The sequence below is a fragment of the Meriones unguiculatus genome, chromosome 17, assembly GCF_030254825.1.
Source record: "Meriones unguiculatus strain TT.TT164.6M chromosome 17, Bangor_MerUng_6.1, whole genome shotgun sequence".
Lineage (NCBI taxonomy): Eukaryota > Metazoa > Chordata > Mammalia > Rodentia > Muridae > Meriones > Meriones unguiculatus.
This window is the reverse complement of record NC_083364.1, coordinates 25375625-25401282: the sequence shown is the minus strand read 5'-3', so window position 1 is coordinate 25401282 and position 25658 is coordinate 25375625. Positions and strand designations below refer to the sequence as shown.

Sequence of the window (25658 nt, the reverse complement as noted above, 5' to 3'; positions counted from 1 at the left end):
GGTGTGAAGGCCAGCCTGCCTGCGTGGGCCCTGAGCTTAGAGGCCACAGAGTGATGTACTAGTGGGTGTTAAGAAACAGTGGACCACTCTGCCCAGGAAAATCACCTCCCTGTGTTTTTTGTTGTTTTAGGTTTCTTGTTCTTTTGTTGTTGGTGGTGGTGATGGTGAATTGTTGCTGCTGCTTTTAGTTTTGTTTCCTTAGAAAAGGACCCTGACATCATGCCGTTAGCGGCTTCAGCGAGAGTGCCTGGGGTGCCCTCTTGAGGTCTCTGGATGCCAGGACTTGAAGAGAGAGACACACATGGCTAGACTTCTTGTTACTATCCTACTTCCCTGGGGATGGAGGGGAGAACCTAAAGGAATGTCTGTTTCCTGATGCCAGGGATGAGGGGAAACGGGAAAGGTAAAAGGAGGGGTCTTATGTTATTCTACCCACCATAGCACTTTTTTCAAGGTAAGCTCAGTTTTAACTAGATCAGGGCTGATCCCAGTCCATTCTGAGGTGGGATCGCCCCTGCACTGATCAGCAAACAGCTGTTTTCAGGAAAGCAGGTGTGTAGTTCACTTTAGACACAGCACAGAGGTTGGGAGCACTTTTGTTTCAGTCTACAACAGCTTCAGACGAGGTATCAGCAGAAATGCCAGCTTGAGGTTCCCCAGGCTCTTGGTGACCTCAGTCCCTTTGATGGACATTCCCAGTGTTCTGTATGGAGCCTAGATACGGCACCCAACTGCTATCCAACCTGTTCCCTAAGCCCCTGCCAGCTCCCAGTGTCAGGAAGACTCTGGGCCCAGGGCTCCTCTCTTCCCTTCTACTTTCTGATTTTTCTCCTCTGGCGCCCACTCGGGGCTCTGGCCACACAGAGCCTACCTCAAGCCCAAAGACTGAAAAACAGGATGTTTTAATAAATACAAAAAATCTCTAATAAGGACTCTGCTCAGCTCAGGGGCAGCAGGAATGGTGTGAGGGAACCCTTGGTGCTGAGTGAGGATAAATTAAAAATCCCAAGAAGCCAGTGGTGTTTTGTACAGAAGAAAAGAGTTAGGTTTCTAGGACAGAGGCCAAAAGAAAAACCGGGCAGGAGTTCTCATGGATATGGCCTTGGCCCATCAGTCTTTCCCCTTGCAGAGTTGTGGTTCCCAGAGGTAGTGGAGGAGAGAAGCAGAACAGAGGCGCTAAAGGCACTGGGATTCCCACAGGAGAGTCGGGGTCCTCAGCACTGCTCCTTCTCCCAGCTCAGGCCCATCCTCTTGGTCATGTGGCCTTCTGGATGCTCCCTAGGAGCTCTCATCTTCTTTCTCCAGCTCTAGAAGTGTTTTAGTCTCAGAGGCTGCTGAAGACAGAAGGGGAGTGAGTGTTGAAGGAGATGGGGAAGGCTAGCCTGGAGGAAGACATGGGAGGCCAGGCAAAACATTTCTGCTCCAGTCCCAGAAAGGCCCAAATTGTCTAAGCAAGTCAGCACACCTGCAGAATCTTAGTGTAGCTGCTAAATTCCCCTGAGCTTCAGAAGTCTCATTTGTAAAGAAATGGCAGTAAGCAAGAAGCCTGGAAGGGCAGGCTGGGATCGCACTTATGAACTGACTCATGGTTCCCATCTCCGTGGGGGCCCCTCCCTCCCAGGCATCATACAGCCAGCCCACAGCAGCTGCCTTCACTTACACCTTTGGGTTGTGCAGCGGGAACAGCATTTACTCTCCTTCCCTGAGCCGCAGGACAGTGACCCCGAACAATCATCCCGCTCACAGTGGGGCACCCCTGCCTGGTGCAGGATGGAGAGATACTGAGGCTCCTCATGGGACACTGTAGTCCCCCTTCAGAAAAAGCCATCTCCAGGACTCTCCCTGAGAAGCTTTCCCTCTCCCAGGCCAGGCGCATACTGCCCACCTCACGCAGTCCCCACTTACCCCACATCTGCAGGTAATACAGCTCATCTCCCCAAAGGGGGGCACTGATGGGTGCCAGCTCTGATTCTCTGGGAACCACTGCCCAGCAAAGCGACACCCCCGAGGCCCGTCAGCCTGCATGGGTCTCAGCTTGGCATGGGTCCCTGACCCTACTGTTAGGAAATGAAAGACAAAGTCAGTCCAGAAGGGTCAGCTAATTTTAACTTCTCTTTGAATCACTATCACCTAATAGTTTGTAGTTCTTAATAGATGATAAACTTGGATGGATAGATGAGAGACAGATGAGTGAGTAGATGCATGGATTACAGATGGGGTGGATAAATGATGATGGATGAGTGGATGGATGGGTGGATAAATGGTGATGGATGGGTGGGTGGGTGGGTGGGTGGGTGGAGGGCTGGGTGCTTAGATGGGTGATTGGTTGGTTGTGGGGTGAGTGGATGGATAGATGGGTGGGTGAGTGGATGGATTACAGATGAAGTAAACAGATGATAAGAGATGGATGGATGGATGGATGGATGGATGGATGGGTGGATGGGTGGGTGTAGATGAATGGGTGGATGGACAGGTGGGTAGATTACAGACGGGGTGGATAGATAATAATGGATGGATGGATGGATGGATGGATGGATGGATGGGTAGGCGGATAGATACACGGATAGATGGTAGGTGGCTAGGTAGATGGATGGCTGGATAGGGCAGCTGGGTTGATGGAACTGGAGCTCCAATCACTGCATACATGTATGTCCTTTCCACAGTTTTTTGAGGCGCTAGCTCCAGGGTGCACATGAGCAGTGGTTGGTAAGTGAGAAGGATCTGGGAAGCTTCTTTTCCATCTTCATCATGCACCCCTCCACACGGGGCTGGGGCCTACCCAACCCCAGGGGGAGGCCTCAATGACCAGGCCTCTCACCTGGGCACTGTTTGCAGCAGTCAGTGGGGTTGGCGCGGACAGGCCGAGCACAGGCCAGGCGAGGACACTGTACCTTCTCACAATGCACCTCTCCAGTGGCCCCCTGCGGGGATGCATTGAGGGCGGGTGTCAGGAAGAGGGGCACACGGCCTCACACTGCTTTCTCTCTCCTTTCCCCATCTTGAGTGAAATGTATGTGTGGCCTTTCACTCAGGGGCCCGAGCTTGCTTTATACACCTGAACCCAATCATCGTTGCATCTCATGAGGTACCGCGCCGCGTTTGTACGAAGGAGAGGAAAGGGGAGCATAGGGAAGTTCAGAAGGCGCCAAGGATCACGTGAAGCCAGTCAGCTTTTTACCCTCTCCTACAGGAAACCTGCTCTCAAACCCACGGGACTGCCCCTCACAACACCACCCTGAGGCCTCCCCACCAAGGATAGGCTTGCTCTCCAGGCAGCCCCCGGATGGGTTACAATACCAGAGAAGACTGTGTGGTCATACCTTGCAGGTGCAGACAGCACACTTAATTAAGCCAAAGGGAGGCACGACGGGGTGCCATCGGGTACCCGCTGCCCTCCAGCTCCGGTCACCATCAAAATAGCAGCCTGCTGGGGAAGAGCACCAGCTGCCATTTGGACTGGTCTTGCCAGCAGGGCCCACAATCCAGCCTCAGCCCAGTCCCACGCTAGCCTAAGCCAAGAACCAAAAGGCACTAAAGAGGACTAATCAGGTGTGCTGATTCTGTGCACCACAGCCGCCCCCATACACACACCCTGCTGCCCTCTTTTTTTTCCTTTGTTTTTCCTTTCTTTTTCTTTTTCTCTCTCTCTCTCTTTTTTTTTTTTTTTTTTTTCCTTTTTGGAGGGGGAGGATTCAAGACAGGGTTTCTCTGTGTAGCCTGGCTGTCCTGAGACTTGCTCTGTAAACCAGGCTAGCCTTGAACTCGCTGAGATCCCCCTGCCTCTGCCTCCCCTGCTACTCTGTTGTCCTTTTGCTCCAACCCAACAGCTTCTTTGGCTCTCCCCACTCCTGGACCCACCCTCCTAGCTCACCCTCTCCTGGCTCCACATTTGGTAGCCCAGCGAGGACTCTGCTCCGTTGTTTCTCTGTGGAGACAAAGAAAGGGTGAGGCAGAAAGTGGCCTCCTGCTTCCCGCCCTAAAGCACTCCTCGCCCATGGCTGCCCCTCCACTACCTTTCCTCCCCTGCAGGACATTCACCTGGACACACGGGACAGCACTGGTCCAGTGCCTGCACCGGGTGGGGACAGCTTGGTGGTGGGCATACTACAGGATCACAGATCACTGTTCGTCTCTGTAGAGAGGGGCCAAGGCTTTGAGGGTGTGCTGGGCCCCTTGCCCCAGACCCTGTAGCCAACTGCATCTTACCCAAACATCCTACCTGGCAGGTGCAGAGTGAGCAGAGTGGATCGTAGTTGGGTGCCCAGCGAGCCCCGTGGGGACGCTGCTGCCCCTCAAAGAAGCATGTGTTAGGGTCTAGGAGCCTCCTGGGGCTGCTATGTTTGGCTGGTCCTGGGGCTTCAGCAGGCTGCACGGTTGAGATAGCTGCCTCTCCATTTGAAGCCAGGGACATCCGCACTTCCTCTGCAGCCAGGCGCAGACCTCCCGCCTCACACTGGCTGGTGATGTGCACCTGGGAAGAGAGAGAAACTGAGGCCCGGCTGGGGCTCCCCTTCATACGTCTATCACCCACGGCTGGCGGATGCCAGGAGTGCCCAGGCAGAGGCTGCTCCCTTTAGTACTGCAAAGCTGGAGCGGGAGCTCGCCACCCGCTGTATGCAGCCGCGTGGCTTCCTGCTTATCACTAGCAGGCATTTCATGCTATCACCTTCAGGCTCGGCAGCGAGCACAAGCAAGTGCACCAGCCCCACATACCTGCCCACGGAGTTCCCCTCTGGGGCTGCTCTTGGTGGTGACCAATAGGGAGGCAGTGCCCTGCGCCAGGTGCCGCTGCAGCACAGGCTCCAGGTCTTTTACAACTCCCTGAGCCTGCAGACAGACCAGGACAGGGACGGGAAAGAGGCTTTAGGGATCTATAGCTTCTCTATTTCATGTGTATGAGCATTTTGCCTGGGGCCCGCAGAGGCCAGAAGGAGGCATTGAATTCCTTAATTGCTGGAGTTACAAATGGTTATGAGCTATGGAGTGGGTGCTGGGAACCGAAACTGGGTCCTCCAGAAGAGCAGCCACAGTTCTCCAGCCCCGCAAGGCACTTTAGAACAAATCCTACCATCCTCAATTCACAGAAAGATACCCAAGAGATTAAGGTCTCTAAGATGGCCTTTCACAACAGAAAGTAGCTCTGAGGCCAGGTCTTTCCGACTCCAAGTCCACACAGCAATACACACCATTAAGGGCATGTGGTCCATTCCTCCCACTTCTTTAGAGACTTGGGGCCTCTGTCCTAGGGATCATTTAGAACACAGGACACAGAAAAGAAAATGCATAATCGAGGCTGAGTCAGATTTACACCTAGATCTGTCTGACACCTCTGGCCATGGCTGCTTCATAATACCAGGCTGCCTGCCCTCCACACCCCAACCACAGGCTCACACAGCCCTTCAAGCTAAAAAGCAGAAAAAAATTCAAGCTTTCTTCCTCTCTCTAAGCCCTTACCTCTGAGCCATAGAATCCCTTCAGCAGCCGCTGGGGCCCCGGCATCCCAGGAGGCCCAAGGAGGTGGGCGGTGACAGTGCCTTGCTCTGAGCCCCCAAGGCCAGCCAGCAGAATCTCATAGTGTAAGTGGCAATGCGTATCCAGGAAGAGCCAGGCATGCCCTGCTGCCTGGCTCCGCACAGGGGGCAGCACTAGGGCCCCCGCCAGAGGCACAGGTAGTCCTGAGTCCAAACAGATGCGAGGTAACAAGTGAGACTGTGCTGTTCCTCTCAGCCTGCCCCGTCTCAGACCCAGGGCCTGGGCAGCAGCAAGTCTTAGGTTCCTTGTACAATGGCAGCGGGAAGGGCTAGCCAGCAACAACCAAACTATGCATCCCCACCTCTCTAAAGTGCCAACCAGAACCCAGACAGAGGAAGACACACGAGGCTCTGGCTCTCTGACACTCTTCCTTAGATGCCTGGCTGGCAGGTCAGAAGACACAGAAGGACACTCACGGTCATAGCGGGCGCTGTGTCCACTGTAGGGTAATGCAGTCACATGTCCCCGAAGCTCTCCCTCCGGGAAGTCCTTGGTGGCAATGTTCAGGAACAGCTCATTCTGCAGCAGCATGTGTGCCCCACGGGCGCCCAGCCCAGAGCAGATACCCTCGACCTAGGAGTTAGAGAAGGATGAGCCCTCTCAGCTTTCAGATTCCAAGGCCTTTCCATGTTTTATGCCTCCATTACACACATACATCTTTCCTCGTGCCAATAACGCTGGACAAGAGAACTTTGTAGGTCAAGTTTCAAAGCCCTCGTCTGCCACTTCCTAGACACGTAACAACGCTTGAAGAGTTACTTATCTTCAAAGCCCTCGTCTGCCACTTCCTAGACACGTAACAACGCTTGAAGAGTTACTTATCTCTGAGCATTCACTTCCTCACCTATCAAAGGGTACTGCGAAAGTCAAAAGAAACACACGGGTAAGGCAACCTGTTCCATGCCTGGCACAAAAGACCCCCGAGTAGCAATCTGTCCTATCACGTGGCCTATAGCACTGTTCTCCCTGGCTGGTGTCTGCTACTCAACTGTGAGCTTGCTGAGAACGAGGACAGGGTCCCAGCCTAAGGTTCACTAAAGTGTGCCAGATGAATAAGGGACTCATTGAGAGAACCCGTGAGTGTGTGAACGGTACCACACACCCCTGATCAACCAACCCGGCTTCCCGCAGCCCATGCATTGGCAGCCCTGGCACAACTCTGCCTGGAGCCCTCACCATGTGTCCTCCCGGATGAAGCCCAGCCATGTGGCACAGGACAGCGCGCTGGTCCTTCCGCTGAGGCTTGGTCTCCAGTGTCGTGGCCACCACCTCGCTACCTGTACCTACCACTTGCACCTGGTGGACAGGGTCGGAGGAGGGCAATTGGATGGCCAGCCAAGAACTAGGGCCTTTCGAATTGCAGGTCGAGGCCCTGCCCTGCTGCCCTCCCTACCTCCTCCAGCCTTCTGATCCTTACCTGATAGATCAGGGAGCCATTTCCTAGCAGAATGAAGCTGGCTGAGCCAGCAGCACCCGTCTGGACTGGGGTCAGGGCATCGGCCCCACAAAGGACGCTTTGAAGGACTGCAGGGGGCAAGACAGGTTGGCAGCAGGCTTGCCCACACCCAGAACCCCAGGGGACTCTCCCACATCCATTTTGGCCTATCCTTTAGCACATGGCTGTGCCTCTGAGTTGTGCGTACCCCGCAGCGCCAAGCCCCACCTTGCCTCACCATCACAGCTCTGCCTGGCAGTAATGTATCCGCTGATGCGTAGCTCTGGCCTGCCTGCCCCCTCGAGGGCCACCTGCAGCTCCCCCAGCACCAGCCAGTCCATCTCTTGCTCTGTAAGGCTGGGCAGCACCTCAGCAAAACCTGGCTCCTGGGAACAGAACAGAAGACAGTGGGCAACAGCAAGCGGCCGGAGCAGGCGGCCGTGAGATCCAGGCCTTCCCATACCTGAGCTGAGGTGTTGGCCTGGAGCTCTCGAAGCAGCTGTCCCTGGTGGAGAATCTGAAGCTTCAGGGGGACCTGAGCTGGCTCTGCAAGGGCTGCACGTGTGAGCATCTCTGAAAGATGGGCGCCCTCCCTGTGCCCTCACCTACTTCTTCCCCCCTACCTACCTCCATTGCTGGGGCCCAGAAGACCCCGGAAGAGCAGCAGAAAATGTAAGGAGTCTTCCGTGTCGCTGAGGGCGAGCAGGGCTATGCCTCCCACACCCCGCTGCTGCGGGTCTTCCAGGGTCAGGATGGCACTGAAGGTCTCTGGGGAATGACAGCCATGAGGAGATCCTCTCTTCAGTCCACCCACCCCTGGGATAGAGAAGGCTCGGCTCCTTATATCCGAGAACTGCTCACTCCCTCTACCTGCTGTGAGAGCCCCTTGCCAAATGAGAGGCCCCCAGACTTCTCCTGAAGGATGAGTAGGGGTCACGAGGGCTACATGCAGCTGCTCTGCCCTCAGGAGCCTCACAGACAGCCGAGGTACTGCCCTCCACACCCCGCAGACCTAGAGGGAAGGGCAGTCAGTAGGCAGGACAAGCCAGCTAAGGGACCTGAGGAAGGAGTATGGAAGGGAAACCCCAGACCCTCCTAAGAAGGACCCAGGAGCCTGGAGTTTAAGTCCCGGCTTACCGCTTACTAGCCTAATGACCTTAAACAAATCACATTCCGCTATTCTGAGCCTCAGTTCCCTCCTCTGTAAAATGGGCATCATCATCTCGGGGCCTTTCTCCCACTGGGCCGTTGTGGCAATGCAAAGCATGCTCTCAGCCAGTGCCCGTTTGGGATAAGCACTCCTAAATGGCATCATCTCACCAGGCCATCCTGGGTGGGGGCTGCAGAGTGTTCGAACAGGATGTTGCCCGTGGGATCTGTGAACCGAACTCTGCTGGGGCGGTCCAGCCTGTGAAGACAGGTCCAGTGAGACCGGATCTAGAACCTACAGGTTCCTCTTTTCTGCCCCGTTAAACTACTCTTGAGTCCCGGCTCTTTCCTCGGTCTCACCGCTGGTAGGAGATAGAGAAGCGTAAACTTGAGCGCAGCAGAGAGACTCGGGCACGAGCTACCGCCTGCGACCTCGGTCCTGTCAGCAACGCCACGAAGTCTTCGAGAGAAGACGACTGTCAGCCCTTGCCGCCAGCCCCGAACGTCACCCAGCCCACCTCCACCCCAGCCTACCCGTGTGGCCATCAGCACGTGTCCGCTCCCCAGCGCCGGGTTCCCCTCGGTCGCTGTAACTGCGGTGCTCCGGGTCCCTTGGATACTCGAAGACTAGGCCAGCGGGCTGTCCCTCTACATTGCTGCGCTCTACATCATAAGGACCGCTGACTTCAGTAGGGTACCCAGAGGACCAGTCCGCCTCCGCGATCCAAGCCCCACGGAACCCAGCGCTGGAGCCATCCACACTACCCTCCCTAACGCGGGGCACGGCGGGCCTCACCCTGCGGGCAGGTCTGGCAGCAGTGTCCTGGCAGCTGGCGCGGCTGCCTGCAGGCCAGGGTGGGGCACTGGGGTTTGATGTTCTTGCAGCTGACCTTGCCAGGGCCCCTCCCACGGCGAGCCCACTGAGGCTGAGGGCAGAGAACACAGGAAAATGAAGTGAGTGCAACCATCAGACCCCTCGGCTGGAGCCAGTCAACTCTACTATTTACAAGTTACACCGCCCCGACAAGTTTCTTAACTCCTCTGAGCCCTGGCGTCCCTGTCTGCAAAGCAGGGCTAATAATGTCATTTCTCTAGCAAGGTTGTAACGGGAGGTGTGGGGGGGGGGGGGAGCTGGCCGAAAGCCAGTCGCAGAGCGGACGATCAATAACTGTCAACACGGCAGACTTGAAAGGGGTTTTCCTCCGCTGAGGACCAGCCTTCCCCGGAGCATCTTCGAGTCTGCTACGGCTCCGGGACGCCAGCGTCCCGCTACCCTCTGGGGTAAGGCGGGCAGCCGCGGTATCCACTCACCGCTTCACAGGCGCACAGCACGCAGCGCATCACCCCAAAAGGCTCCCCCAGGTCCGGGTGCCACGTCTCGTCCAAGGCATAGACCTTCCCGCCGAAGGAGCAGCCTGTGGGGACGGGCTTGGCTGGCGGCCGCTGTCCAGTGGCTCGTGCCGTAATGCCTGCTCCGGGCTCTGCCCGCCAGGCCCAGGATCCCTTGGCACCGTGCGCCTCGCCACCTCTGCTCACCCCTCCCGCCCTCCCGCTGCGCCGAGCCACCTGCGCCCGGGGCCCTCTCCCGGTGGGTGCAGACTTGCCCCGAGCCAGACTCCCCTCCCGCGCCTCCCTCTGGCGTCCACCTACCTGCCGCTTCCCGAACGGGCAGCGGCGTCTCCTTCTCGGGACGGATGGGCAGCGTTGGGGTCTCAGGGCCAGTGCCACCGGCCCGGCGCCAGCCGAGCAGCAGCAGCCCGAGGAGCAGCCGCGGGGCCGGCGGGGCCGGGAGGCTCGGCATGACGCGGAGCGGACAGCTGGGGAGGCGGGCGGGAGGAGGGAGCAGGAGAGGGAGTAGGGCCGGACCGGAGGCGGGCCGGCGGGAGGGGGCCGGTGGCGAGGGGCTCGTCTCGCAGTCGCCGAGTCCGCTCCCGGCCGGGCGGGGCGGGAGAGCGCGGGCGGCTAGGCGCTGACCCGGGCCGTACGCCGCTCTAGTGCCCTAGGCGCCGACTCTGGCCCGTTTTATGCCCGCGCCAGGCGTCCCGGCCCGGGGCCTCCTCCTCAACAAAACGGGCGCGGCGGCGACTCCACAAGGAGCCCGCCTGAGCCCGGGGGGTCCGGCCCAGCAGCAGCGGCCGGATCGCGAGTGGGGGAGGGGGACAGGCTGGGACCCGGCAGGGGAGGAGGGAGGGACTGGAGGAGGGGGGAGCCAAGTGGGCAGGGGGAAGGGAGGAACCAGGGGGCGCAAAGAGGGGGAGGAGAGGCGGGCCTCGACACCCCACACACACACTCCTTGCGGCCACCCCTGGAGGTGGTGTCCATCCCTCTACCGGAGCCTCAGGCTAATGAACCGCAGAGGCTGAGCCTCGGGCCTGTACCAGTCATGAGCTGGATGGGCCGCTGGAGGATGAGAATTGTCTTTGAAAAGGACAACCAACCATCTTCCTCTGCCTAGGACCCACAGTACCCCCTTTCTTTCACTCTGCCTGTATCCCTAGTTCCCTTTCCAGGTCTCTCCCCTTTCTGGAGTTTCCAGGGACTGGGACTAGCCAGAATCAGAAGCAGGGCTTCCCCCTGAGTGGAGTAATAACCCCAACCTGTTCGCATGTCCATCCAGCTATCACCTCTGGCTTTCCACCCTTTTCCTTCATCCGAGGGACCACCCTCTTCCTCTCCAGCTCATTCCCCACCTCCTTTGTCCTGCTTTTCTAGTCATGCCTCCCCATCCCTTCCTACCCCCACCACGCTTCCCACTCTCCCAGAGCTAGGCTAGGCTTCCTAATCTTAGGAGGCATCTCTTATTGAACTGGAGAATTCCGGGATCTGGGCCATACTCTTTAGTAGACAGCCCATCCTCAGAGTAGGCGCAGGAGAAAGCCTGAGGAAGAACAAGGGAGAGAGGACAAGGGCAGGCCAGGAGGTCCCTGAGGACAGAAGCTGTGGGGAGACAGGGACTGAGGAGGAAGCATGGGAGCTAGAGCCAGAGCTAAAGGGAGAAAGAGAGGAGGCAGCGAAGAGGCATTTGTGGGGGAGGCTCAGCAGCTGTCTTTCCTAAGACAGGGACAGATGGGCCTGGTTATTTCTCTTGTCACAAGTATAGCAGTAGGAATGGAAGAGGACCACTGAGCAATAAAGGGCAGGCTTGCCCACAGAGCTACCTGGGTTTAGCTAACCGGTTCCCTGTGCCCCCAGTAGAAAGAAGGGCACCTGAGCCCAGCCCAGCCAATCTGTCTGTCTTTCTTTGCTTCTTTGAACAAGTTCTCATTAGGTAGCCCTGGCTGGCTCAGAACTCACTAGGTAGACCAGGCTAGCCTCAAACTCACAGAGATTCACCTGCCTCTTCCTCCCAAGTGCTGGGATTAAAGGCATGCCTTTTGGGCCTAATCCTAACCAAACACAAACACCTTCACTCCCCAGGTCCAACAAATTGTCCATACCCTCTTTCCTATAACATGACCATTTTCCAATATAGGCAACACCTAAATTGACAGTAGGAAAAGGGAAATGCCAGGAAAAACTCTTTCTTGGACAAGGGAGTATGGTAGGAAAAGCAGGAGAGCTAGAGTGCTGTAGGATTTTGGCAGCAAGTTTAATGTTGAGAGAAGTGAAATTTGGAGAGCCAGGAACTGAAGCTCCATCAATCTAAAACAAGACCTCTCTTTCCTGGGGACAAATGTATTCTGACTAACCCTCTCCTTTTCTCTCTCTCTCTCTCTCTCTCTCTCTCTCTCTCTCTCTCAAGCAGGTCCCAGGTACTCACGTCCCCAGGACATGACAGTTCCCCCTACGTGTGTGGGTGGAGGAGCTGGACTCCATTCATGGACCATGGTCCAGGCAGGGGCTCCAGTTCCAGTAGGTAGGAAAAGAAGTCGTCATTTCCGGGGCCTTCACCAGGGCTTGATGGCTCTCTGCTCTCTGATTGGGCGGAAGTGGCCTGGGCAGGCTTGTGACCCTACAGCCAAGGAGGGGCTGTACCCCAGCCAGTGTCTTCCTACCTACCTGCTTCCCAGAGCGCTGCCTGCTGTGCACCTGGCTCCTGGAGCCCTTCTCCACTGGTGAGTGGCAAGCACAGTTTGGGGTTAAGTGAGGGTATGGTATGAAGAACAAAAAAGAACTGGGCTCTCAGCTGGGGGAGGGGCAAGCAAACTGGAACCTACAGGCACTGACCTTTGTCAAGAAGAGTGGAGCCTTCCCAGAATGGGAGGAGCGGGACAGAACAGGGAAAGGGGGTTGGGTAACGGGTTTATGAGGGACTATTCACAGACTTGGTAGAATCCGGAATAGCCCTGGCTGCCTCTAGTGCCCCGAGAAAATAAGAAGAGAAGTGCATGTAAGGGCTAGAGAACTTTGTCCTAAGGGACATAATCCTAATCCCCATCCTCGTAGGGTCATTCTTGTTAGCTTAAGGTTCTGAATCCTGGGACTGGGGAAGCTGGGTCAGGTGAGCCAGGGCACAGAAGAGTGTAATGGGAGGGGGTGGGGGCTGTGAATGTTGACAGACCTACAGGAGATCCCAATATTGAATCAGGTGCAGATCTCTTTGCTCAACTTGTGCAAAGTGGGGGGGCCCATGAAGGGACTGGAAGGGCTCTGGAGTAGGCAGGGAAGCAGATGCAGCTGAGAGAGACACATTGGCAGTGTCTGAGGTAAAATAAGTCATGTGAAGTAGGCATCATTTTGCTCTGTAAGTGCCTCACCCCAGGCCACTTGCATCGGGAAGGAAGTCCTAGTACTATTTAGCCCTTTGATGTGAATAACGGAGCATTTCAGAACTTGAAGGTCCAAAGGAGAGTCCCAGGTTTTATGTGTGGGGCAAACAGGGAAAGAATGAGAAGCTAGTGTCTCTTTTAATTCCTGCCTCCGCTGGTCTGTTTTCTCTTTACCCAATCTCCTGCCTCAGCCTAACACCAGAGCCGTTCCTCGACACATATGCCCCTCTGCTGCTTCCTCTTCTTAGCCTGACGGCCCATTTTCCACTCTTCTCCAGACTTGCACATTTCCCTTCTCTATTCCCATCCCACATTCTCTCCCAGCTAACAACAAACGTTGCTCAGAATTCAAACCCAATTAAGATGTGTATGTGTATGCCAAGTCTTGATGCTCTCAGCAGGGTGATGATGTGTAGACAGGGCCCCAAGACCACATCAGAGTCACCGAAGAGCCTTGACAAAGAGGAGATACTACACGCTTCAATCACAAGAAAACATGGGAGCAGTTGGAAAGCTAAGAGCTCTGGCCTTCACTGGCTAGCAGCTCAAGGCCTCCTAGGATGTGTTTTCCATGCCAGGCAGTCTTTTCCTTGAAACTTGATGACAGAGTCACTATTTCTGTCATTTTTCAGGATAGATTCCTCGGCCCACCTGTGCCCCACCCAACTCCGTGCAGAAGTGCAAAAGGTCAAGCCGCCTCCATGGCCCCGGGAAAGATTCAGGGGAGAGGCCCCATCCAGGGAGCCCCTCCAGCCAGACACCCTGGCCAGAATGGAGCTGACTGGTAAGGACACACTAGGAGCTAGGAACAAGCTCAAGAATGGCTTGGCAGGATGGAGGTGGGGACAATGCCACAGGAGCAGAGGGTTGGGAAACCCAGCCTCCCAAAATGAGGTGTCGGGACACCGACCCCTGGATTTCAGGTCTGGCTCCCAGATGGGAACCCCTGAGTCACCACCTGAGAATGATTTTCTCCTTCTCGACCCTTCAACCTCACTTCTCATCTAAGATTTGCTCCTGGTGACCATGCTTCTCCTCACTGCAAGACTAACTCTGTCCAGCCCAGTTCCTCCCGCCTGTGACCGCAGACTCCTAAATAAACTGCTCCGTGACTCCCATCTCCTTCACAGCCGACTGGTGAGCACCCCCAAGCACAACCTCTACCCATTTAACTGCTAAGGCGCCTCACGCCTTCCCTTCCTTTCACCCCCGTGCTGTCTTTGGCGAGACCATCCTGTCTCAGCCCTGGTAGGGGCTACGATTTGCATTAGAGTCTCTTAGAAGGTCTAGCATAAACATGGCACTGAGGAAGACCACCTCAGGCATGGGCCACCATCCTGATGTCTATTTCATCTTGTTTTCCTAACAGAGTCAGTGCCCTGACATCAACCCTTTGTCTACACCCGTCCTGCTGCCAGCTGTGGACTTTAGCCTCGGAGAATGGAAAGCCCAGACGGTAAGGGGCATCCATGGACCTCACACATGCAAGATCTAGACTGAGGCAAGATTCTTGCCTTGAGTGTGAGGCCAGCCTAGGTTGTATTATGAGTTCCAGGCCAGGCTGGACTACAGAGGGAGTCCCAATCTCAAAAAAGAAAAGAGAAAGAGAAAGAGAAATCTCTTACCTTGCTGTCCCTAAATCCTGTCATCATCAGATCCCTACTGCTCCCCAGTTTTTTAAATTCTTGAGTTCCTTACAAATGTCATTTCCAGTTTGGCTACCGTAACCCAATTTACATTCACCTATGAGGAGATCTTGAGGAAGCGATGGCAAATTTCTGACCAATATATCAAGTAGGCTGGGCATGGTGGCTTTAATCCCATGCCTTTAATCTCAGCACTCAGGAGGCAGTGACAAACAGATTTCGGTGAGTTCAAGGCCAGCCAGGGATAAGACTCTATCTCAAATACATAGATACATATACATACATACATACATACATATATACATACATACTTATTTGAAACTGAATACCATTAGAAGCTTCTCATGGTCATACCTTTGATCTACTCTTATTCTTGTTCAATCTTTTTTTAATGTGCATATATATATATATCTTTGGTCTATTTTATATATATATATATATATATATATATATATATATATATATATATGGGTGCTTCTCCTCCTCCTCCTCTTCCTCCTCCTTCTTCTTCTTCGGTTTTTTGTGCAGCCCTGGCTGTTCTAGAACTTGCTCTGTAGACCAGGCTGGCCTCGAACTCAGAGATCCACCTGTCTCTGCCTCCTGAGTGCTGGGATTAAAAATGTGCACTACCACCACCTGGCTTCCTCAACCTAGCCATGAAGGAAGTCTGATCTGCTGTCCACAAGTGGCACAAAACAGAAAGTACCACTAAATTAAGGCAAAATCAAGATTCAAATCCTTGCTGGGCATGGTGACACAGACCAAAAATCCCAGCAGCTCAGAGGGTGGGGCAGAAAGATGAGGAGCTGCAGAGTAGCCTAAGCTATCTAGTGAAAGCTTGTCTCAAAATTAATTAAATGATAACGAAATAAATAAAAAGGAAAGCTAGGCCGCACGTGCCTATACTACCTGAATCTCCTTCCTTTTCAAGTCTCCTAGGGGTCCTGGGTTTGAGTTTGTAACAGGGTCTTCACTATGTGTCCCAGGCTGTCCTTGAACTTGCGATCCTCCCTGTCCCCCCCCCCCCCAAAGTGCTGGGATTACAGGCGTGTGCCATCATACCAAGCTTTTCCATTTCTTAAGTCCCTTCCCTTCATCTTCACAGTTATGGCTATAGCTTTGTTCCTACATTTAGAAAATGCTGTGGGCAAGTTTTGTAGCAGAATGAATAGGCTTGTAGCATTGCAGTCTAGGGCTAAAAGCTGCCATGAGGCGGAGTGGCTTTCCCACCAAGAGTCTATGCAAGACCAGGCTAGGCAGATGGACGCTGGGGTTACTGAAGCAGAGGCCAATGGCCAGTTGTTAGGAGACTCTGAAGGAATTCTTGGGATGGGTGGGACCCTCATCCTGTCCAATTCTCGGCTCCTATGATTCATCCTGCTGGCTACTCCTATGGGCTCCCCACCCATTATTAGCACGTTTTTGAAGCAGTCCACTTCTCTCCTCTTTCCCAGGAACAGTCCAAGGCACAGGACATTCTAGGGGCAGTGACTCTTCTCCTGGAGGGAGTGATGGCAGCACGAGGACAGTTGGAACCCTCCTGCCTTTCATCTCTCCTGGGACAGCTTTCTGGGCAGGTTCGCCTCCTCTTGGGGGCCTTGCAGGGCCTCCTAGGAACCCAGGTAAGTCCCCAGTCAAGAGACTTAAAGAAAATACCCTCTTACTCAGTCCCTCTAAAGACCCGGGGGAGAACAGGGATTCTAGGGACCTTCAGTGTGTGAGAGATGGCCTCTAAGGAGTGCTGCCTCTCAGCCCTAATACCTGGGTGCTGGCAATGAATCTTTTCTCCTCAGTCAGGAAAGGCCTGCTATGTGGGCCTGCTCTCTGTCCTCAGGCCCATCCTCTGCCCTCAGCTTCCTCCACAGGGCAGGACCACAGCCCACAAGGATCCCAATGCCATCTTCTTGAGCTTGCTACAACTGCTGCGAGGAAAGGTGCGCTTCCTGCTGGTAGTAGACGGCCCCACCCTTTGTGTCAGACGGGCCCTGCCCACCCCAGCTGTCTCCAGCAGTACCTCTCAACTCCGCACAATAAACAAGCTCCCAAACAGGACTTCTGGATTGTTGGAGACAAACTTCAGTGCCGTAGCCAGAACCACTGGCCCTGGACTTCTGAACAGGCTTCAAGGATTCAGAGCCAAGATTATTCTCGATCAGCTAAATCAAACCTCCAGGTCCCCAGGCCAAATCCCTGGATACCTGAACAGGACACACGGACCCGTGAATGGAACTCATGGGCTCTTTGTTGGAGCCTCACTTCAGACCCAGGAAGCCCCAGACGTTCTGCCAGGAGCTTTGAACAAAGGCTCCTTGCCACTCAACCTCCAGACTGGACATCCTCCTTCTCCAACCCATGCTCCTGACCGACACACTCTCTTCTCCCCTTCACCTACCTTGCCCACCCATGGGTCTCCAACCCAATTCTACCCCCTGGTTCCTGACCCTCCCACCACCATGCCTAAATCTACCAGTCCTCATCCAATCGCAATGTACCCTCATTCCCAAAATTTGTCTCAGGAAGCATAAGGACCAACCACAGGCACAGCCAGCACCTGCAGCATCTCTCGGGGACAAGCCTTCCCCAGCAGAGGCTCTGAGAGGCAACTGCAGCTACGTGTCCTGCTTTCACCTGGAACCCAAGGAGACACAGGACAGGACATCGTTAAATTTTAGGAACTATTTTTTTTTAACCTATCAGCAATATTCATCAGAGCAGCTAGTTATCTTTGGTCTACTTTCTGTATAAATTTGAAAAATGACAAATTCTCTATATGTGCTTTCATACAATCATTCTGCAAGTGCTTAGACTTGATCTAGCCTTTTAGATGAGGTAGAGAGTAATACTGTGTCAGAAAACAAAAAGAAAGTTTCCTTTGCTTAAGGGCCCCCAATGTCCTCATTCCCTTCACTATAATTCTCAGTGAGAATATTTGGTCCTCAAGAGATAACTGCTCTTGATAAAGGAATAGCAGTTTACCTCTTAGAAAGGCTGTCCCTATATAAAGACCAAACTGAGCCTGTAAGAGAATAAATAAGAGCATCCAAAAGCCAACTAAAAACCAAGGGACCGATGTTCTTCAATGGGACAATAGCTCTCCTGAACCCTACCTCCCGAGAAAGCTAACAGGAAGCCTGGGGAACTCCACACCCCAGGTAAGGCTGTGCAGATGGTTCAGTAAAGACTAGACCTGGATGTAGCAGCTGAGCAAACAGCTAAGCGCATCAGCAGCTCAGCAGGGGCTTAGCCAGGCCTGGGCTCCTGCTTCCCTCCTGTGGAGGTCAGACGGAAGTGCAGGAAGTGGCAAGAGTCAGGCTCCATACCTCACACAGCAGGACAGACACAGAGCAGTTGAAGGCTCTTTCTAACTTCCACAAATGCACCTAAAGCACAGCTTTGTGTGACCACCATGAACTCTAGTGGGAACCCCAAAAATGAAGGCAGACTTCTGGGGTTTTGCAAGGAAGTGCTTTGTTGGTGTCAGAGGTTTACTTTGCCACAAACAAACAAACAAAAAACAACGGAACAGTATTGCCGAGGGTCTACCTGCTATTGCCAGGGTCTGAGCTTTTCCTCTGCCCTGTCCTAAAGAAGGAAAGGCTACCATGTAGGTACAGCGGCTGGAATCCCCCAGTTCCTGCCACACACAAAAAGGCAAGGGAGAGGTGTTCCTCACCAAGGCAACAGATGCCCCAGAATCATCCTACAACTTTGCACAGCAGGTATTATCCATCTCTACTACCCCAAGGCCAGACAGGCTTCCCTGTGGTCACAGAGCCTTCAGGCAGAAAGGGACACCCCGATCCAAGTCTCAGCCCACGCATCTACCTAGTGCTGTGCGCAGTGACATGTGCTCCAGTGAGTCTGTTTAATAGAAACTTCCAAGCCCTCCGAGACTAAATACTCTAAGTTCTGAGGAGACCAGAGCTGGTGGGGATGCGATGCAGACAGCCTCTCTAGGTGTCCACAAAAAAGGATGAACAGAGGCACAGAGCTAAAAAAAAAATGTTACCAAAATCAGGCTGTGTCAGTTCTACATGACAGAGCTTCACCTACTAATTCTAGAATAACATAATTTGTAAGTTGTTATAACACTAAAAGGAGTTAACCTTAACATTAAAAAAAAAAAAAATTAGGGCCAGTGAAATGGCTCAGTAGACGTGCTCATTGTGTGAGCCTGAGAGTTGATACCTGGAACCCGTACAAAAGAACTGACTCCCTGAAGCTGCCTTCCAACCTCATTTACGCATGCTATCACACACTGACTCCCACACTTGCACATACACATCACACATACAAACAAATGACAAGAAATAAAATAAAATTTAAGTTTAAAAAAAAAAAAAGCTGGACGCCACAGCAAATGCCTGTAAACCCAGCGTTGGTAGGTAGAGGGGCAGGAGGATCAGGAGTTCAAGACCACCTTTAGCTACATAAGGAGTTTAAGTCCAGCCTGTACTACAGAAGACTGTATCTCAAAAATTAATTTTGTGGCAGGGACCTAGCTCACTAGTAGAGCCGTTGCCTAGCACTCGCAAGCCCTGGGTTCAATCCTCTCGGCACACACACACACACAAACACAAAAATCAAGCCAAACACTTTCCAGCACATAAGAGCCGGCACACCCAGAACTAGACAAGCCAGAGACCAGAGACTGTGGGTTCTCAGCAGTCAGATGACAAGTGAGGGTGCTGAACTGCAAAGGCAGCCAAAGTTCCAGGCATCTGATACTGGCAAATCTGAGTAATTGGTTTCTACAGTGTAAACCTATCTGCCTTAAGAGTCAGCACTTTGTGGGTTGAAGCACGAGGATCACAAGTTCAAGGTCATCCTTGACTATACAACAAGTTTCAGGCAGGCGGCACTTCAGACACCGCCTTTAAAACATAATTTTTTAACCTCACCAGAAGCTCCAGCTCAGCGATTGTGACACTTGCTGGCCTTGGGTTTGGTTCCTGTACCGTCAAAACCAAAGCCAATCACCATTTAACCACCAGTCATTCTGTGTAGCTGAGTCCATCACTTCCTCCCCACCACACACCCAAAAGAAGAGTATGCTGGCAAGATGGCTGAGCGGGTAAGGGTGACTGACTCCAAGCATGACAATGTGTTCAATCTCTGGGACCCACAGGGTACTAGAGGGGCTCCTGAAAGATAGCTTCTCTGTGACACGCACATACAATAAAACAAAACAATGCTTGGGGGGGGCGTTGTGCTTACAAGCAGAACATGCTTCTATTTAAGGACCTCCTTTCTCTTTCTGCTGGACAGGAGTCTACTGTGACAATGACCTTTTACCACTGATGAGGGTCTCCCATCCTAATCCATCTTTCTTCAACCCTTCAAAAACATGACTCCATGGGATGACTAATTCATCCCAACCCCCAATGTATCACACCCACACAAACACACACACATTCACACACCCTACCCTGGAAGCTGAAAAAGCCACCTTTGTTCCTCCCTGCTGAGGCCGCAAATTTTCAGCCAGTTTCCCTAAACACTATTTCTAACACCTCTTGCAAAGAGCAAAAAATGATGGGAAGGAAACACCCCAGGCATCCCAGCAGGAAGAAACCAGCTCCTGTGACAAACCCAGAACTGTAAGAGATGAAGGTGTGTGTGTTGGGGCTTGGGTGGGGGGGGAGTCCTGGTCTTCCACAGCAAACAGGCTCGGTTGGTAAAGAAGCATCTCTTAACAACCTGAGTAGAGACGAAAGGAGACGCTTGCTTGACAATCTAAATTCAATCCTCAGGATCCAGATGGGGAAGCATACACACACACACACACACAGAGGGGTGTAGATATTCCTCTGTAAAGCGGAAAGGTCCTGGTTTAGAGAACCAGCATTTCATAAACGATGTATGATACAATCCCAGAAACTGAGGAGGCATTGGCAGGAAGATCAAATTCAAGGCCTTCATGGGCTACAAAGCAAAAGCAAAACCAAACCCCCAATAATGGAGAAGAGTCTGAAAAGTAAACTTTAATAAAAAAAAAAAATCATATACAACCTTAGGTTCATACTGAGCTCTCCCATTTGGCCTTTTACATACAGGTCAGTTTTCCAGTGATTTCACACACTGAAGATATATATGCCCACAGTGGACACACAGCCAAGGCCCTGTCACAGGCGAGCACCGACAGCCTCCCCGAGAGCTTGAACAATGTCCATGACTTGAGTGACTCAGCAGCCTGCTTTCCCACGAAGTTTAGAATGCCAGCTTCTTCATCAGCAGATAAACTCTGGAATCCACTTCAAATCCATGTAGGTTGTTGGCATCACCCTGAAGCCTCATGAGCAGGCCCCCATAAGACACATATGCAGAGCTGAAACAGAAGGTCCCTTGTCCTGAGTCTGAGCTCAAAGCAGCCACTTCCCAGCAACTCTCTCCACCCACCTGTGTTTTAGGGCAATTTCCTAGGATTCTGTCATGAGGACAAAAGTGAATGGAGACATGCACAGTGCAGTGTTGTTTACCCTAGTGGAGGAGTAAATGCCACTGCACCCAGAACTATGTGAGTAGACACACAAATAAAGGTATCACCATTCACTGCAATGTTATACAGCTATTGGACTGTTTAGGTAGGAGCGGGAGAGATGCATCACTCAGCCTTAAGATCACTAGCTGTTCTTGCAGAATGCGGAAGAACTTGGGTTCACGTCTTAGCACCCATAACCTCTACAACTCCATTTCCTAGAGATCCAGTGCCCTCTTCTGAACTTGACTCACATGCAGCTCCTCAGGCTCCCGCGCACACACACAAATAAAAAAATAAATAAGTTTCTGAAAATGCTAAGGAACCAGGAGGGTGGCTCATGCTTTAAACCCAGCAGCAGGAGGCAGTCAAAATCTCCTGAGTTGGACACCAGCCTGGGTCAGTTCCAGGTCAGCCCAAGCTACATAGAGACCCTGTCTCACAAAACAAAACATAACAAAACCAAAATAAAATGAGGGAGTCTTTAACTAACAAGGAGAATTATGTTAAAAAAGAAAACATTGTAAAGGATTTTAAAGGGAAAAGTAAACATTAAAACAAAAAACAAAAACAACCAGGGCAATGGTGACTCTTCCCTTTAATCTCAGCATTTGGGAGGCAGAAGCAGATGGATCTTTGTGAGTCTAAGGCCTGGTCTACAGAGCAAGTTTCATGACAGCCAAGCCTACACAGAGAAATCCTGTTTCTAAAAACAAAACAAAGCTCTTTCAAAGGACCGGGGTTCAATTCCCAGCACCCGTGTGGCAGCTCAATGACACCTTCACACTAATACACATAAAATAAAAAATTAAATAAAGTTATTTAAACAAAAACAAAGCAAACAAAAAAGACAAAACACCAGACTACTCAACTCTTTTTGTTTGTTTGTTTTTATTTTCTTCAAACAGGGTCTCACCGTGTAGCTCTCTCTGGCTACCCTGGAACTCAGTGGCCCCAAACTCACAAAGGGCCACCTGCCACTGCCCCCCAAATGCTGGGAGTAAAGGCCTTCACCACACAAACAGCTATTCAAATTCTGTTTATAAAAAGATCCCCTAGGTTACTTTTGTTCTTTTTCACATTACTTATCTGCTTCAAGTTTCTGATAACCATCTTGTTTTAACATAATTTTAAGGGAAAAAAATATAAGCAGGGAGACCAAAGACCGAAAGGTTGAGTTCTGTGGTAACAACACATACACAAGGGAAAACAAATAAAAAGGCCTGATCATGAAATGCTAGGTGTGGCTCCCCAGGAAGAGGCTCTCTGTTGTCCTCACAACAGATTACCCAGGTCTCATGTGAACTACAGGGCCTTGGAAGCCTGACAACAGGTTCTTGCAGAGATGGCTCAGTGGTTAAGAGCTCTGTCGGCTCTTCCAGAGGTCCTGACCCAGCGACCACATGTACATGTAAAGAGAGCACTCATATAAATATATAATAAATAAATAAATATTTAAAATCCTTACAGGTGATATAAGCAACCTACATTCAGACTGAAAACTGTTCCCAAGATAAATTCTTCCACCTAGGTTTGGAGTATTAGAAAAAAGATGTACCCAACACAGAAGCAGAAGCATGGCCCAATCTTAGCCTAGGGAAGAGGAAGGACATTCAGACATTACTTACAGACGCGTGGCCGCTTCAGTCGAGGTCTCATCCCCTTCAATCCTGTACACTTTCCCGTACATTACATACTCAAACTGGTCAGCCCTATGAACGACACACCCAGTTATTCCTCATAGCACAGTGTAAGAAAACTTTCAAAACGGAAACTGGTAACAAGAAGCACTGCGGAAGCACGACCTTACTTAGCTGCCACAGAGATTCTGTGACTGTCTGTGTTTTACTGATGTAGACATGAAAGCAGTAGAGCTGAGAACTAAAAACTAACTGTAGTTCCACAGCCTTTTGGCCTTTGAGATGGGGTCTCTCTATATAGTGTTGGCTACCCTAACTGGCTACATAAAAAAACAGGCTGGCCTCCAACTCACAGATACTCCTGCCTCTGCCTCCTGAGTGCTGGGATTAAGGGGTAGGCCGCCAGAACTACTAGTCTACAGTTGTTGCTGTTTTTTTGTTGTTGTTTTTTTTGGTGGGGGGGAGGTTTGACTTTTCAAGACAGGGTTTCTCTCCATAGCCTTGGCTGTCTTGTACTCACGTTTTAGAGCAGGCTGGCCTCAAACTCTCAGATCCAACTGCCTCTGCCTCCCTTAGTAGTCTTCCTATTATATCAAACTCCTTCCCAAAATCTAGGTTACTATGTAATCATTTCCTCAGCCCTAAAAAAAGCTACATCTGGCCAGGTGTGGTTGTGCATGCCTTTAATCCCAGCACTGAGGCAGAGGCTGGCAGATCTTTGTGAGTTCGAGGTCAGCCTGATCTACAGTTCCAGGACAGCCAGGGTTGTTCCACAGAGGAACCCTGTCTCAAAAAAAATAAAACAAAAAAACTACATCTGCAAGGTACAGTGGCACATACCTTAATTCTAGCAATAAAGAGGTAGACGAAGTAGGTGTGTCTATTCCAGGCCAGTCTGATCTACATAGTTGAGGCCAAAGAGGACTACAAAGGAAGACCCCCGTCTCAAATAAATAAACAGCTGCATCTCGAAAGCTTAGTTAGTCACTGCTCTCAGTAAGTAATAAAGCTAGTTTGAATTTTTTTTCTTTTCTTTTCTTTTTTTTCTTTTTCTTAAAGCGATGGGGTCTCATGTAACCCAGGTTGGCCTCAGACTTGAACTCCTGATCCTCCTCCTTCATCTCCTGAGTCCTGGAATTATATCACACCCAGTTCTGGTTGTCTGAATTCTAAGTGCAGCAGTGTCTTTAAGGTTATTCAGAGTCCACTGATAACAATCATTCATTCCTAGAATTAAAGATCTTTCTATAGCTGGGCAGCAGTGGTAGTGGTGGTGTACACCTTTAATCCCAGCACTCAGGAAGTAGAGGCAGGCAGATCTCTGAGTTCAAGGCCAGCCTAGTCTACAGTCAGGATAGCCATGACTACACAGAGAAACCCTCTTGGAAAATCAAAAACAAAACAAACAACAACAAAAAAAACCCCAATCTTTTATATACTTACATTTTATTATACACATATATAATAATAGATGATACAGTACATAAAAAAGTATTTTATATATATAATAAAAATATGTATATATATTTCATATACTATATGATTAGTTTATCTTAGTTCCTCTTCTACTACTGCCTCACCTGGAAGGCCTGTCATCTGTGGGGTTGTATTCCCCATCATCCAAGGTACCATCTTCATACAAGGTACTAGCTATGACCAACCGGAACTTGTCACCTGAAAAGAACAGGGACATCAGAGTGAAGAAACGGGAAATCAAAGGCCAAAAACCTCTTGCTACTGCCTGTGTTCAATACTTACCTAAGTCTACAGGGTAAATCTGAATGTTTACATCTAATATGAGGTCCATCTTGAAAGACTCACTCTCACAGTGCAGCCGAGATACTGGGGAAGAGTGAGAGACATAATTACAAAGCCCAGGGATAACAGCGTGGGCGATCAAATCATCTGACAGGCCCACCCCCCACGAGCCTCTGCCAGCGTCAAAGGAGCACAAACACAATCAGAATCGGATTCACACGAAGGAAGGTAAAAACCCCAGCAGGTGACATGATCCCAAGAAAGCAGCAAAACTTGCAGCAGCCAGTCTCGTGGCTCTAAGCACGCCTGCATGATTTAGACTAAAACTCTGGACAAGAAATTCACTTGTCCGGAGACTCCCTCTTCCTGGTAGGCACTGCGCTGAAGGATCAGCGGGGTGTATTGAGGACCGACATCTCTCCAGGCAAAGTGACACCAAAAAGAAACAACTTCCGGATCATTGTGGAAATAATACACCCAGCAGTCGGCGGAATGAAGTCCAGAGGGGACTTAGAAAAGAACGAACAGTTCTTAGAGCAATACAAAGTTATGGGTTAGGAAGGCGGGAAGGTACCTCTCTGCATGACCTTAGGTAACAAAACAGGCAAGGGCACCATCCACCCCTTAGAAGAATAAAATTAGGAGTGCGAAGAGAGGCGCACGGTACAGCACGGAATACCGAGCAGGGAGTTAGGTTTCCAGGGGTACATCAGCCCCAAAGGCAAGGGTCACCCAGGCGCCTGACATCGCAAACGTAATAAGAAAGGCCGTCTCGAGTTTCTCATTCATGAAAAACAAAAACAAGGACTGTTTCCTGAGGGAGGTACTGAGAGGGTGGGACGGGCCACTTGGGGTGGGTGGGCATGTTGGCCTCTTCCCTCACACCGCCCCTACACACCTCACCTCGGTCAAATTTCTTGCCTTCTGGGTCAATGTCCTTCACATCGAAAATATCCTCGAACAGGATGCCCGCCATCGCGAGGGGCACGAGAGCTGCAGAGGCGCCGGGCGCGCGACCACCGCTGGGAATCCACGCACCCCCTCACGTGGAGGAGAGAAGACAGGGCGGAGGGCCGCCCTACGAGCGGCTGCGAGGCGGAGGGCGCATGCGCACGGCCTGCGGCGACGCGGCCACTTCCGCCGCCTCCCTCTCGGGGCTCCTTCACTTCCGCCGGGAAGGGCCACCTCGGAGCCGCTCGGGCCTGGCGGGCGAGTCTCAGAGCCCCGGTGACTCCGCCCAGGGCGGGGCCACGCTGAGTCCCGACTCCGGCGGGTACCGCGCTGCGCCCGCCTCGCCGGCGCCCTCTTCAG

The 25658-nt window shown here is 52.0% G+C and overlaps 3 protein-coding genes across 15 annotated transcripts; 1 reads left to right on the top strand and 2 right to left on the bottom strand.

Annotated features, from left to right (window-relative positions):
* Window positions 1–883: 883 nt before the first annotated feature.
* Chrd (chordin) lies at window positions 884–10356 on the bottom strand. Of its 9 annotated transcripts, none has more exons than XM_021638578.2 (23): window positions 9767–10356; window positions 9428–9597; window positions 8913–9042; window positions 8651–8779; window positions 8477–8576; window positions 8288–8375; window positions 7838–7979; window positions 7595–7735; window positions 7431–7513; window positions 7206–7353; window positions 6950–7056; window positions 6709–6828; window positions 5949–6105; window positions 5455–5675; window positions 4714–4827; window positions 4220–4471; window positions 4039–4132; window positions 3872–3925; window positions 3321–3424; window positions 2819–2921; window positions 1906–2057; window positions 1661–1760; window positions 884–1334 (listed from the first exon to the last, which is right to left on the bottom strand). In XM_021638578.2, exons 1-23 carry the CDS (start codon window positions 9915–9917, stop codon window positions 1279–1281), a joined length of 2916 nt encoding a protein of 971 aa, XP_021494253.1. In that variant the 5' UTR covers window positions 9918–10356; the 3' UTR covers window positions 884–1278. The 9 variants fall into 9 exon arrangements, 7 of the variants coding, with proteins under 7 accessions (XP_021494253.1, XP_021494258.1, XP_021494254.1 ...); XM_021638583.2 differs by having other exon boundaries at window positions 884–1331; XM_021638579.2 differs by having other exon boundaries at window positions 9428–9531.
* A 1531-nt stretch (window positions 10357–11887) lies between these two features.
* On the top strand, window positions 11888–17233 carry Thpo (thrombopoietin). Of its 4 annotated transcripts, none has more exons than XM_060370093.1 (6): window positions 11888–12171; window positions 13458–13609; window positions 13835–13962; window positions 14195–14281; window positions 15926–16093; window positions 16337–17233. In XM_060370093.1, exons 1-6 carry the CDS (start codon window positions 11888–11890, stop codon window positions 16994–16996), a joined length of 1479 nt encoding a protein of 492 aa, XP_060226076.1. In that variant the 3' UTR covers window positions 16997–17233. The 4 variants fall into 4 exon arrangements, with proteins under 4 accessions (XP_060226076.1, XP_021494243.1, XP_021494244.1 ...); XM_021638568.2 differs by having other exon boundaries at window positions 16325–17233; XM_021638569.2 differs by having other exon boundaries at window positions 16306–17233.
* A 3211-nt stretch (window positions 17234–20444) lies between these two features.
* Polr2h (RNA polymerase II, I and III subunit H) lies at window positions 20445–25387 on the bottom strand. Of its 2 annotated transcripts, none has more exons than XM_021638567.2 (5): window positions 25246–25387; window positions 24348–24431; window positions 24170–24263; window positions 22578–22661; window positions 20445–20799 (listed from the first exon to the last, which is right to left on the bottom strand). In XM_021638567.2, the coding sequence occupies exons 2-5, from the start codon at window positions 24394–24396 to the stop codon at window positions 20682–20684; spliced, it is 345 nt and encodes a 114-aa protein (XP_021494242.1). In that variant the 5' UTR covers window positions 24397–24431; window positions 25246–25387; the 3' UTR covers window positions 20445–20681. The 2 variants fall into 2 exon arrangements, with proteins under 2 accessions (XP_021494242.1, XP_021494241.1); XM_021638566.2 differs by having other exon boundaries at window positions 25251–25386.
* Between the last annotated feature and the right edge of the window lie 271 nt (window positions 25388–25658).

Bases quoted from the DNA above. Each gene is read 5' to 3' on its own strand.
- Thpo (XM_021638568.2), top strand. From the start codon at position 11,888: ATGACAGTTCCCCCTACGTGTGTGGGTGGAGGAGCTGGACTCCATTCA. The intron at 13,963-14,194 runs GTGAGCACCCCC...TTTTCCTAACAG, and splicing joins ATCTCCTTCACAGCCGACTG to AGTCAGTGCCCTGACATCAA. The intron at 16,094-16,324 runs GTAAGTCCCCAG...CTCTGCCCTCAG, and splicing joins AGGGCCTCCTAGGAACCCAG to CTTCCTCCACAGGGCAGGAC.
- Chrd (XM_021638578.2), bottom strand. From the start codon at position 9,917: ATGCCGAGCCTCCCGGCCCCGCCGGCCCCGCGGCTGCTCCTCGGGCTG. The intron at 8,780-8,912 runs GTGAGGCCCGCC...CTTATGATGTAG, and splicing joins CTGCCAGACCTGCCCGCAGG to AGCGCAGCAATGTAGAGGGA. The intron at 3,425-3,871 runs GTGAGCTAGGAG...CTTCCCCAGCAG, and splicing joins AAATGTGGAGCCAGGAGAGG to GCTGCTATTTTGATGGTGAC.
- Polr2h (XM_021638566.2), bottom strand. From the start codon at position 25,323: ATGGCGGGCATCCTGTTCGAGGATATTTTCGATGTGAAGGACATTGAC. The intron at 24,264-24,347 runs GTAAGTATTGAA...TGTTCTTTTCAG, and splicing joins GATTTACCCTGTAGACTTAG to GTGACAAGTTCCGGTTGGTC. The intron at 20,800-22,577 runs GTAAGTAATGTC...CTTCTGTTTCAG, and splicing joins ACTGAAGCGGCCACGCGTCT to CTCTGCATATGTGTCTTATG.